The following is a 13001-nucleotide window of genomic DNA, read 5'->3' as shown; positions in this document are numbered from 1 at the left end:
TTCACCACTCCATCGTCTTCACATACCAAGTAGACTAAACCAGATGAGCTCTTCGGGGGGGGGGGGGGAGAAAGGGGAGCTCAGTCAGTCTCCCAGGCAATCAGGAAACTTGGAACATCGGTTTTACTTCAAGGAAAATCCTGAATTTCGAGACTCATCAGGAGCGGGAGCTGCCATCTTGCCAGCCTGACAGCGGGCAAGTACGCCTGTGTTCCCTTCCCGCTATCCACAACCCCAATTTCCACCTCTCCACCCCCCAAACCTCATTGTCCGCCATGGAAAGGGGGAAGGGACTACATGCCCTTTTCCCCTGACCATGGTAGCCATCTTGGTTTGTAGTTTTTTTTTTAAAGTTGATAAAAAGCAAATGTGCTGCTTCTCAACTTAAAAATAAACTATTATCACCCTAGCAAGCATACCCAGATGTTAAAAGCAATTCACCTCTCCAGGTGATGGCATTAATGGGTTTGATAAAGCCCGGCGCTCACGTTAAGGGCCTGTAACTTGGCCTGAGAGCATTACCTGACCCAGTAATGCCCCTGCCCATCAAGGTTTATTGCTTAATTATAAAATGCATTTTTACCTAAAAATTCCTCTTCCAAAGAGGCAGAAATAAAAGTAGATCACCTTCTTGTGGTACTGCTCTTATGGTACCACTGATCCGTACATAGCAGTGGAGTTGTGCGGGTGTCAGTAGGGGACAAGCTCCTTTGTGTACCTCCTTTGTGTAGAGGACCCTTCTTCAGATTAAGGGTCTTGTTACAGTCTCTGTGAATTTCTGAGCAGAAATACCACTGGTGGTAATTACCACCACTGACAGAGTATTTTCAAAAATCCACCCAATTATACCATTACCTCTGGCCCAGTGATAATGGTAGTGGTGTTGCTGGATTACCACTGTTGGTATGCCAGAAATGCCACTTGCTGTACAGGGTCGGATTGGCCCCTCGGCATTTTCGGCCTGTGGCCTGGCCGAAATCGTCCCTGGGGAATGGGTGCAGGTTTCTGGCCATTCCTGGGCCGGTTTGGAAAAAAAAAATTAAAAAAAGAAAATATTTTTTTTCTTCATTTTTTTTTCTTTTCAAAAAGCCTTTCATCTTTCTTGGGTCGACTAAATGAGTACCAACACAAGTTGGGTGATACTGTATGCATATTTGTTCTATAAAAACAGAGTTTAAGCATAAATGCTATACAATAACATATTATCATTTGGCCTTGGACGTCTGCTTGGATTCACAGTAATTTAGTGTATTTAGGAACAATGCTATTTGATGCCACTTCCTGTTTTGTCAAGGGGTCGTGTTTTCATCGCTTCCCGGGATGTCACTTTGGGGTGGGGTCAAATGACATCACTTCCGGGGATGTCATCAGAGGTCAAGGGGTGGGCCACTTTTTTGAGGCGAGGGATGGGACACTTTTCTTTGGGTGACCGGGTCTATTTCTTGTCCCAGTCTGACCCTGTTGCTGTATTCTTTACATTGTTTTTTCTATCCATTAACATCACTACTGTAATTTTTTTTAAATGCACACATGGGTTACATCTGACCCTTTCTGCATTGTGTGGGATAGGCGGCGAGAGGGTGGGCATGGGAGATGCCTTCCCTCTCATTCCCTTCCACCATCCCCGTGACAACAGTGTTTTTCCTGTATTGAGGGCAGTGTCTGTGCACCCCTTCTATGCAGCATGAACAGCTTCAAAAGAATTCTGGGGACATTTTAAAATGTTTATCTCCACCTCTGGCAGATTATCAGGGTGAAAATCAACCCTGTAATCTAGTGATCCTCACTGCTTGTGGCCACCACATCTATATACCGCCAACCCTATAATAGGACGGGAGATAGCACATGTGGTATTTGACAAATACCAACTATTTTGCCATTACTGTCTTGACTGTAATAACCTCCTGCATTACGGTACATCTGAGGATGTCTCCTGGCTATAATATTGGCATTCTGAAACAGATTGATGGGATTGTGTAGGAGGATTGCATAACAACTTAAAATCATATTGGAAACATATATTATACTCAAAGTTCTATTGGCAGCTACATCCAAGTATCAGCCAACCTACCTGGGCATGGTTCACCATCAATGCGATATGCAACTCTTTCAAATCCTGCGACAATGTTATTCTGTAGGACTATCTTGCTACCTTCATTCACCTGAAGGAACAATTTGATATAAATATTGTGTTGAATGTGAATACATTAAATATATAAACGAACATAAGGTTTTCATTTGATTTGGACACACCGCTGGGCTCAACATAACAGAAAGTGAAGGTAAAAGAAGGCATCATGTGAAAAGAGAATGGGCAGACGCCAATAATCTGTTCATGAGAATCTTACTTCTTGTCCCCTCGAAATACAATTCTGGATGTCAGACCATTCTTTTGTTTTGAATGCAGCTAAAACGGAAGTTCTCTTTTCCCCCACTAGCACTTTTCCTCCCTTTCCTCTCCTTCTTCTATTTTCTTTCCGCCTTTCTCATTACCTTGATACTGATCTATCCTTATCTTGTTATATCTCTACTATCTCTCGCTTTTGTCGTTTTCTTTTTAACATTTGTATAGTTCTCTCTTTTCTCACTTTTAATGCCACTAAACTTTTGATTTGCTCTTTTATTTCTCGTCTTTTCTACTGTTCTACTATTCTGTTTGGTCTTCCAGCTTCTCGCTTAGCCCCCCTCAAATCTATTTTTAATGCTTCCATTCATCTTCTATATCTATTGTTGCTTCATGATTCTATTTCTTCCTCTTTATCTTCACTCGGCTTGCTTTCTTTTCATTCTCATCTCAAATTGAATTCTCTTTGTATTGTCCTTAAATCGCTCTATGACCTTTCCACTCCCTATCTTTCATCTCTTCTTTCTTTCTACTCTCCTTCTCGTTCACTTCATTCCCACTCTCAATATTTACTATCAGTTCCTCGCCATCCCTGTGCTCAATCTCGATTTCACTCTTTTTCTCTTTTCGCTCTGTTGGGAGGCAGATGGTTACATCATCAATAGCTACTGGCCCTCCCCCGGCCCAATACCGTAATGGTGAGAAACGTTACTAAAGCAACCATACCGCCCATATCCTAGGCAGGTACAACCGTAGATGGACATGATCTAAGCTAAAGATGGCAAGAGTAAATGAACCGAAAATGAAACAATACATGCATATGCATTAAACACAAAGCAAATGTGCACTCAACATGAAGAACGCAAACACTAGGTAATATATGCATTTATACATGAAGAATACTAACATGGTATCCATAAGACATGAAGAATACTAACATAAGCAATGAAAAATGTTGAACACAACATGAACAATATGCAAATATAGCTCACTAACATTAAAATGTGAGAGTAATGGGCAGCCATCTTTACCAAAATGAAGCCGCAACACGCTAATAAGTAAATGAAAGGCCTCAAGATTTCATGAGAACTCAAAATGTTGAAATAACAAAATACAGATCCATGCAGAGCCCAGGCAGTAGCTAGCAACCCAAGCTAAGGTTACCATGAAAAATTGAGGAGAGGAACGTTGCAGTGGAAGCAGTGGAAACGATTCCCGAAGCGCAGGCTATATAGTCTTAGATTAACTAGGGCACAACTAGCCTTTGTAAACCAGGTGCAGGACAAATAGAAGCTAAAGACTGCATGAACAATAACCCAAGAGTGTCCCCAGTTGTAAAAGGAACCATAACATTCCCATTAATATTAGCTAAAATCCCAATAAATGCATGGCAAAATAATTCTAAATGCAGTCTCATCACACCCTACCCTTAATTGTATAACACTGTGGGCCTCATTGTAACCTTCGTGGAACGGGTTAACGGGCTCTGCTAATGGAGGTGGACCCGTTAAACCCGTTCCGTGAAATTACGAGGTCCCCTCGCGGGACCCGGTAAGGACGCCTGGTAAAACCAGGCATCCTTACCGGGTCCCGCGAGGGGACCAGGAGCTAACAATGGGCCGGTCGTAATCGGCCCTTTGTTAGCTCCCTCTCCCATTCCCATTGAGCCCTATGGGGGCTCAAATGGGAATGGGGAAGGTCTGGGCCTGGGTTCCCTGAGGGAGGAATTACCGGGCCTCCGAACTCGGAATGGCCCGGTAATTCCCCATTCAGGGAACCCGGTAAAGGAGCCCGGTTTGGCGGCAGCCATGGAGCTAATAGCTCCATGCCTGCCGCCAAACTCGTAATGAGGCCCTGTATATTCATTAGTAATGAACACAGATGGGAAACCTGCCTCACTCCTCACGCATATTCCCAGACAGGAGGCGCCCCACAAGATCAAATACAAAGAAATTACACTGGCTCATAGCCTAGGAATAATGAATGGTATTTTCTTAAATTGAAGGGAACGCAGTCCATAGACCTCTCTCCCCCTACTCCAGTCTGGCTCCTGTCTTGACAACCTGTCACTTGCCCAAGGTTGGTCAGTAGAAAGTCAATCAATCAAAACTCTCAAAGATAGGCCACCCAGTACGTATTATGCCAACCAATAATCTATTGTAGAAATTATGTCTTTTTACTATTATCAATTTAAAGGTGGTCTCAGGGGGAGCCATCAGATTGTTGGTACCTAATCAGAAGTTTAACCCCTATGGAATGTATATGTAGTCAATCCCCTTAACCAATCCCCCTAGGTTTTGGTAGCTAGATTAAAAACTGTTGTTTTTGATAAGCACACTGAGAGCTATGACATTTTATGATTGTATGCTGTCCTGCTTTACTTGGATTTTAATAAAGCTAGGTTTTGCCTTGCACTTTGTCTATTTCCGTTATTGAGTCTGGGTTTTTCAGGCTCCAGAACCTCTGTGCAATTTTGGTACTTTCCAGGCCATCTAAACAGCTCCATTTCATTGCAATGTTCTTCCTTTTTCTCTTTGTTCTATTACTTCTTATTCTTTATTTCATTCTACCTTGAAAAATCACCTTCTCCACTCATCATAGCCAAAATGTACAACTTTTGCAAATCTCTATTTCCTTTTATTGTACTGTAATTCTACCTTGTACAGTGCTATGGAGTGAAGCAATGTGTAAATATCAAATGTAATATAAGATACAAATCTAAAAGAGTTTGCAATATTTGCACTAGGGTCAGCGATCATGGTAGAGGAGCCCGAAGAGGACTTCTTCACACCTGGAATAAACATTCAGTTTCTGTGTTCTAGTTGGTTCTCATGCTTCCCACCCTCTATCCACGTCGGTTGCCTGACTTGCTTTTACAAGGAGACCATGCACTGCAGGGCATGAGAAAGAGTGTTCTGAGGGTACCCAGATGCACCTGCAGCCTTTCAGTTAGGCAAAGAGAAAAGGTGCATTGCCTTTGTTCTCTGGTCCTACCGATCCTATGTTATTCAAAATGCCTGGTTCCCGTGCTCTCTTTTGTTATCTGCCCAACATTTACCAGAAGAGCTACAACTGTAGGTGGCCAGCTACTGTAGATTTGTATACAGACTAATTTACTGTTGCCCGCCTACTTGTAGAAGGGTAGCACAGGGGCAACACGCTGGTCTTGGAAGCAAAATCACACAAAGCAACAGAGATTCGAATATCAGATCTGCACTTAGAAGCCGAACTCAGGTACAGTATTAGGCGTGTTATTAAAAAAACAATTAAATAAATAAATGTACTTTTCAACCTTCAGTTTAGAGTTACTCAATTCTCTTACATCTTGAATGTGTCCTTTCACCTCGTTCATGTTGTATTTGCATATCTCACTAATTTGATTGTTTATTTAACACTGAAAGCACTTTCTCTTTTTTTTACTAAGATTATTGGCTAACAGTTATTTCTTCCATTGAATAACTCTTTTTTTCATAGAGGCAAGCGTTTCTCTGGCCAACATGCATAAAACTAGTATGCTGTGCCATGTGCAGGGCACAGCTACGGCATCACCATCAAACTAACTACCCACAGATACAACTAAATCTACATCCCCAACCATCCCCTTGCAGTCACTTTAGGCCCTCTTGGATGGGTGTCACCTACCCTCTTTGAAGAAAGTAAGAAGTTCAATGTGAGAACATCACCCAACCGTTACAGCATGCAGGAATCATTGCACAGCCTACCTCAGCGCAATTAAGTCACAGTGACAAGCATGATACTCCAGTTCTAACACCACCATACACCTACAAACCACCACACATTAAGGGATTCGAGCTGAAGGCGCCATCAAATGTACTTTCAGACAAGTATACACTGAAACAAAATAATAATAACAACAGCTTTGCGCTATGCAATACACGTTCCCTTCTCCCTAATCCTTTTTCATGACTGCATTATTCTGGTTGAGCATGTTCAATGCAGTGCTTGGGGTGCATGCAAATGCGCTATGTTTCCAATTATTGTGCTGATTCCCATGTTTCAGCGGTACCATGCAATATAAATCAACACAGATTCATGCATTCCTGGATCTGCAGACTTGCACAAATATACCACAAAAATGGCAACTTGTGACATAATGATCTCACATTTGGCTTGCGTAAGAAATAATAAAAAAAGGTTAAAGACATGTTTGCACTTTATTTTTTGGAAGACATTTAGACTCATTGTTGTCTTTACATTTAGACTTAGTAGCGCGAAAGGTCAACATGTTTGTATGAATAATATAAATTAAAATGTGACTTAATCTGTGTGTACAATTAAGGAGTAGATTTATATAGTCTGAAAATTGAAAGAGTGTAGACTTAATTTACCTCAATGCCTGCATGCCACAAAAGAAGGTTGTGTATCTCGTTCCGGCCTCGGTAAGTAGCAGGCCATACCGCTAGAGTAACAAGGTTCCTTCGAGCACGGTTCCGTTCCCCCCAAATTCGGATACCTACAAAAAGTACACAACATATTTAAGCAATCGGAAGTGACTGTCAGTTATAAACGTTAATATGCTAAATGATTTTACATTGCACAAAACCTCTAATCTCCATTCTCGTGCTCAGCAAACAGAAGGCTGATAGAAATTGACATCCCTGTTCTTTAAATAAATACAAATACAAATATGTATTGTATACACATAAGATATGTAGAAATATCGTATTTGAAGGGGTCTTTACTAGCTGCCAGGGTCTTCCGATGTCACGTTACCCCCATTGTGGATCTGTGGACCGGAGGCCATGGCCTGGGGCCAAGGCTAGTGGCAACTTTACTGTTTAGTTGGAAGCATGATGCACTAAAGGTTGTGTCAAGCATAGAAACCATCGCAGGAGGCCGCCAGAGCCAGAAAAGATAAGGGATGGGGAGTCTAGTGGTGGGGCAACACAGCGAGAGAGGGTTTGGGGGCCTGGGATGGGCAAAAGGAGGGGAAGCAAAATACTGACCTTGCAAGGGCAGCCTTCACATTTGCCTTCTGCAAAGTCAGCCTTTTGTTTGCAAGATTTAGACTCTGAATCTATTTTCCATGTCTCAGGCCCTAGGGAGCCACCAAATTATATAATTAGGCACTGGGCCTCGCTTGTCTCCAGGCCCGTGGCACTTTTCTCTAATATTGGGTTCATGCGCCAATGGCCACAGTCAATAGCCACTTCACCCAGGGCTTGACCTTCATTAATGCCCCAGGATACACCAATCCATCCAAAGAAGCTACTCGGCCTGGCCTGTGGGTATGTTAAGTGGCCACTTTACCTCAGGTCCTTTGGCCAATAAGCCATGCCCTGCAGCCATGCCCAGCGGCCACTTTGCACCAGCCACCAATCCGGCCTAAGTAGCAAATGGGTCTGGCCTGCAGCCAGGTCCAGGGGCCACTTTAATTCAATTGTCAGCTTGTGGGACACTGGCCAGGGCCTATAGGTAATGCCTGTGAGCCAGGTAGGAAACACGTCCCCACTTGAAATCAGCATGAGGGGTCATTCCGAGGATCCACAAGTTCAAAAAGCAACAGCATGAAGGTAGAACCTTCTCCTCCTCTGCCTCTAACCTCTGGAAGAGCCTCCCAAAACCTGTTAGAATGGGGACAATCTGCATTTGATTCAAAAGATACTAAAACTAAATTCAAAGAGGTTGTCTCCCAGATAATCCATGCCTTGTTTTGTTGTCTATGAGATGATCTGCCCTGAAGAACTCCTTCACTACTTTCTATGCTTGGAGGGTCCCCTATGCTTTGGCCTGTTGCACTTGTACCCTTATGGTTATTTATTTAGTTGTCAGTTATGACCCAATCTGTGTTTTTCATAAAACATTTTGATTGCACTACCTGTAATGCCCATGCTGCTCCCTTTCTTCCCATATTTGGTTCCCTTGTCCATCCTCTCCTCCTTCTTCCCACCCTTTCCCGGTGCTTTGAAACAATTGCAATTGTAAGCTGTCATGTTGTAAAGCTATAACTTTACTCATTTTGGCTAGCCTTCCCAGCCCAGGAGAAGAACCTTTTAGGATGTGTTCGTACATTACCTTCTCCAACAGTAAAATGGATGATGTTGTCATCAATGTCCAGCCCATTTGTTCCAAATACTCCAATTGCCGGGGAAAATCCATTGTGGAAAGCACAGCCCTGGACATAGGACTCACTGTCTATTATCTGAAAAATTCAAGCAATTCGATATAGTTTTTCATTTATTTGACACTGCAAACAATATATTTTTTTATTTGTTTATTTATTGTATTTTGGTTTGTATAAACCTTTACAAAACAATACACATAAAAGATCATAAAACAAACACTAAGATCAATATATCACCTTAAAAAATAATTAAACATCAAACAAGTTCATAACAAAATTCACTACTAATTTCATTATCCCTACACCCAATAACAAATCCTCAATTACATCGGGATTAAAATCACATATTGTAATCTAACAACAAATTATCCTAGATATAAGTTTTGGCCATCGCAGCACAATCTAGAACATAACTTAAGCCTTCACATACTGGCAAATCAGTTGATACCTGCAAATCTTACTTCATTGACCATCTAGAACACAATGGCCCTCATTAGGACCCTGGAGTTAAGGGGTTAACAGCGCTGTAAAAGGTGTCGGCGCCGTTAAACCCTTAACGCCTTACTACGATGTCCCTTTGTGGGACCCGACCTTAACGGCTGGTCTAGACCAGCCGTTAAAGGCGGGGCCCGCAAAGGGACTCTCGAGGTAAGTACGGTACCGCAATTCGCGGTACTGTACTTACCGCCTTCCCCATTCCCATTATGCCATATGAGGCAAAAATGGGAATGGGGAAGGGCCATGGTGGCATGGGGAATTACCGCCCCGCCAACCTTGGAATGGGGTGGTAATTTCCCATTCCGCCATGGTGGATTCCGGCAACGACCATGGTGCTAATAGCACCATGGTTTTCCACCAGAGTCCTAATGAGGGCCAATATTTGCTTACAGGTCCTTTGGTCATTAGATCTTCAGTGACCCTTTTTTAAAGCACCTTACATATGGTTATTAGGAAATCTATAACTTTGAACTTCAATGCAATATTTGTACCATCCATCATTTCAAACCACAGTTGCATTCAATGTGTCATATACAAATTCAGAGAAAAACACAAACCTTTCGTTAGATAGAATAGGACATATTAACAGCAGATTTACCAATGTTTCAACAGCGTCATCTTTTGCACAAAACCTACATAGTTTCTTATTCTCAGGAATTAATTTTCCGATGTGACAAATTTCATTAGTATTTAACACATTGAACCTGAAACGCATCACACTATTACAAAGCTATGGCTGAAGTTCAGGGAACCATTTCCACAGAGAAACTACTTGGTTATATAGCTTTGAATTCATGATCACTGCATTATTAGCAACCCAATCAAATGCTTTAATCAGTGTTTTAAACTTTGCTGGTTTCTCTATGAGACACTTCATTGAAACACCAAGATTAAACAATGTGTTTTCCACCTCAATTTGTAAATCTATCATATATTTCTTCGTTACACCAACCTTTAGTATTTTGTACAATGAATTCGTCCCTGCCAAAATACATTTTCTGTACAGCATAGCTCTTTTACTTTCCATTATACTTTTTAGTGAGCAGAGACCAAACTCATACCTTATAATTTCTATTGGTAAGCATTTGGGTAGAAATAATAATACTTTTTTCCACTAGAAGCTTCGATAGTCAGTTTCACCGGGTAGAATTCCAAGCCTTAGGTTAGCATCGGAATGACCTTTAACAGATAAAAGTCTCTACATCCCCTCATTGTAAATTTACCAAATTTCCTTTCAGTTGCCTTCATTTGATTTCCAGCCTCTTTCGCCTTAGATTCTAAGCATTTTGTCGCAAAGCTTAGCGTCATGGTGCTTGCAAAGGTATAGCCTGAATATTTAAAGGCTTTCTGTAATCTTAGCTTAGTTCCTTCAACACACCACACTGGATTTGAACTTAGCCTATTACTTTGTCCCACATTTATAACTACAGTTTTTGTGGGGTTAATTTTAAAACTATATAGAAAGATGCATTTCAAGTTCATTGTAATCCAGATGATATAAACAATGGTTAGCTTTTTGATATTGGATTTTCAATCATACATCTTAGTCATGTGTATGTTGATATTGTTTGATACCGAAACTATGGATTTTTTCTGGTTCATTTTTGTGCAATACATTGGAACATGGCCTCCTTCTAACAGAATCCCTCATTCTGCTGAAGAATTAATAAAAGAAGCTATGCTAAAAAGAAATTGTGCCCAATAATTAATGTGATTTCCGTGATGTGTGTCACATTGACAGCAAATTTAAATGACAGAATGTAATTTGGAGCTGGGAGCAGATTGGAGATTGTGTTAGCAACACGGCTGTCCTCACATCCGTGTTGCTAATATATGATAAATCAGGGATCAGATATGTCTTAATTCTGGAGTCACTTTGTCAGAACAGAAAATAATGTTTCATAATTTCATATAAAAGTAGATGACAGTTATATACAGGAAATGCTTCTCTTATAATCTGCAAAGAGTAAGACTGGGTTCCTCTTTGCACAACATTGGGGTGCATTGATCTTTCCATGGAGCTAATCATCCGCATGAAATCAATGAATACATACATTAGTTGAAATGAGGGGGTGATGAAAAATCCTTGCCTCATACAATTAACTTTTTTAAATTAAAAAAAATAAATTAATATGTATTCATAAACAGATTTGATTATGTGTCATAAAGAAAAAAGAAAGCAATACATGATAAATTCAACAAGTACCAAAGCAAACAGGGGAGAACTGTCTCTTTGCCACTCAGTAACATTTACAAGAACAATTTATTATGGCTCATGTTGTGATGGTAACTTAAAGTTTCAAAAAGTCCAATTACTTTTTGAAATATAATTAAAGGGCAACCAATTCTTGGTGCCACACTATTGACCCGGGGATTTGAATCCTGGCACTACATTGTACCACAAGGTCTTGCAAGTATGAGGCGTGAAATCCCTTCAAACATGCAAACTATCTGTATGTTCAAGTTGTGTAGCCCAACTAATGGCCCAGCCCAAAATTATAATGTCAAGTGCGGGAGTAACTACCTAATATATTATCGCAGACGTTTTGAAAAAATCCTTTAACAATGATCTTAAATAGCACTGCACGTAGCAAACATGCTTACTATATCTGTCCCTTGAGGCCCTCTGCCTTAATCATTCAGGCTGGCAGTTGAATAGCACTGCCTAAAACAGTTTTAAAATGCTAAGGATAGTGATGAGTTAATAACACACTCTGCTGACTCTCTTCAAACTGTCTCATTCCCTTTCTATCACTTCATTCCCCTTCGATATGCTCCTGCCATCTTACTTGGGCTCCGTCTCCTTCTGAGTTATCATTATAATAAACCTTGTCAAAGGCTGATATCAAACCTTTATTTACGTATGGCCCAGATTGGAAACAGTAGTTTAATAAATCCTCGATAATCCCTGGAGAGAGCTAATGCCACTTAAAGAGAGTGGCAGCTGCCGATATGTAACCCCTTAAATGCTGAGCTACATGCATGTCTATGCAAATAGGGCGAGCCTACCCATCCTCAGCACTTAGTAGGTCATAAAGTTGAACAGGAATTGTAATCTACATCTCTCTCATGCATAAGCAGTGCTTAATGTGTGGGGGTGTTTGCTAGGGCTTAACACTGGCACTTATTTTTGAGCCCTGGCACTTATTATCTCAGAATCTGTTTGATTATGATGTGGTGTTTTTGGAAACATGTTATTTTATTACACAACAAGCAACAACAGTGTGCACTGGCCATGCATCTCTGCATCCTGAACTGGCTCATTTTACTTCATTAACCTGATGACCGACATTGAAGTAGCACGGTAGTTATCAATTTTCATGAATAACAAGGAGTAAAGAGGGAACAATGTTCAGCACCCATGCTGTGGTCATGCCTGCACTCTGCTTCAGTCAGTCCGCAGGACATTGGTGCAGCTCTACTACTGCAATAACTGGAAGCACTGCTAAAGAAGGGTGGGTGGGCAACAGGACAGCCTGCAGTACTAACACCAGGGAAATGTCAGAGACAATATCATTGCCATGGAGGGGTGCCTATACTGAGTGCCAACCTAGACAAGAAGATCTTGCTGCACTGTTTCACAGGAAAATGTATCAGTTCAGTAATGATTTTGCCTACATTTACCCAATTTAGCATAGTAGGAAAGCATTTTTGCTCTGTTTTCTGTGGCTGGAGAAAGTTCCACTTGCCATATTAAGAACACAGCAATATGTTAACAAGAATCATGTGTTTAAAGAAGCACTTAAATATGTCCCATTTCAAGACACAACTGACATATTATTTTGTTTTATGTTGATTTTATATTTGTAAATCACGTATCTTTCACAGCCAGTGCATCCATCCAGCTCAATGAGCTGTGCGAGTCGTAGCTTTAAAACCAACTGTGCTCACACTGTGAGGAATAGCCGTAGTTGTGGAAACAGTTTTGGGCTGCTGTTCACACCGATGCGTCACAAGCATACTAGAAAAAAGTTCGGCCCTGGAATTTATTTGTTTACAGATTAAGCACTGTGCATAAGCCCTAATCTTCTCATAGAGGTTTCCCTCCATCTCATTGCATGTGGATCTGAGAAA

The 13001-nt window shown here is 41.1% G+C and overlaps 1 protein-coding gene across 1 annotated transcript in view; it reads right to left on the bottom strand.

Moving 5' to 3' along the window:
• Positions 1-13001, bottom strand: part of PKHD1L1 (PKHD1 like 1) — a 361418-nt gene that overhangs the window by 67986 nt on the left and 280431 nt on the right. Inside the window, exons 62-64 of the mRNA XM_069622133.1 lie at positions 8381-8507; positions 6694-6818; positions 2072-2162 (exon numbers count right to left, since the gene is read on the bottom strand). Coding sequence (XP_069478234.1) covers positions 2072-2162; positions 6694-6818; positions 8381-8507 — 343 coding nt within the window. The remainder of the gene's footprint in view (positions 1-2071; positions 2163-6693; positions 6819-8380; positions 8508-13001) is intronic.

This window comes from Ambystoma mexicanum, chromosome 5q, assembly GCF_040938575.1.
Source record: "Ambystoma mexicanum isolate Mex_15411 chromosome 5q, UKY_AmexF1_1, whole genome shotgun sequence".
NCBI lineage: Eukaryota > Metazoa > Chordata > Amphibia > Caudata > Ambystomatidae > Ambystoma > Ambystoma mexicanum.
Note: the sequence above shows the minus strand (reverse complement) of the source record. Positions and strands in the feature narration are given on the sequence as shown.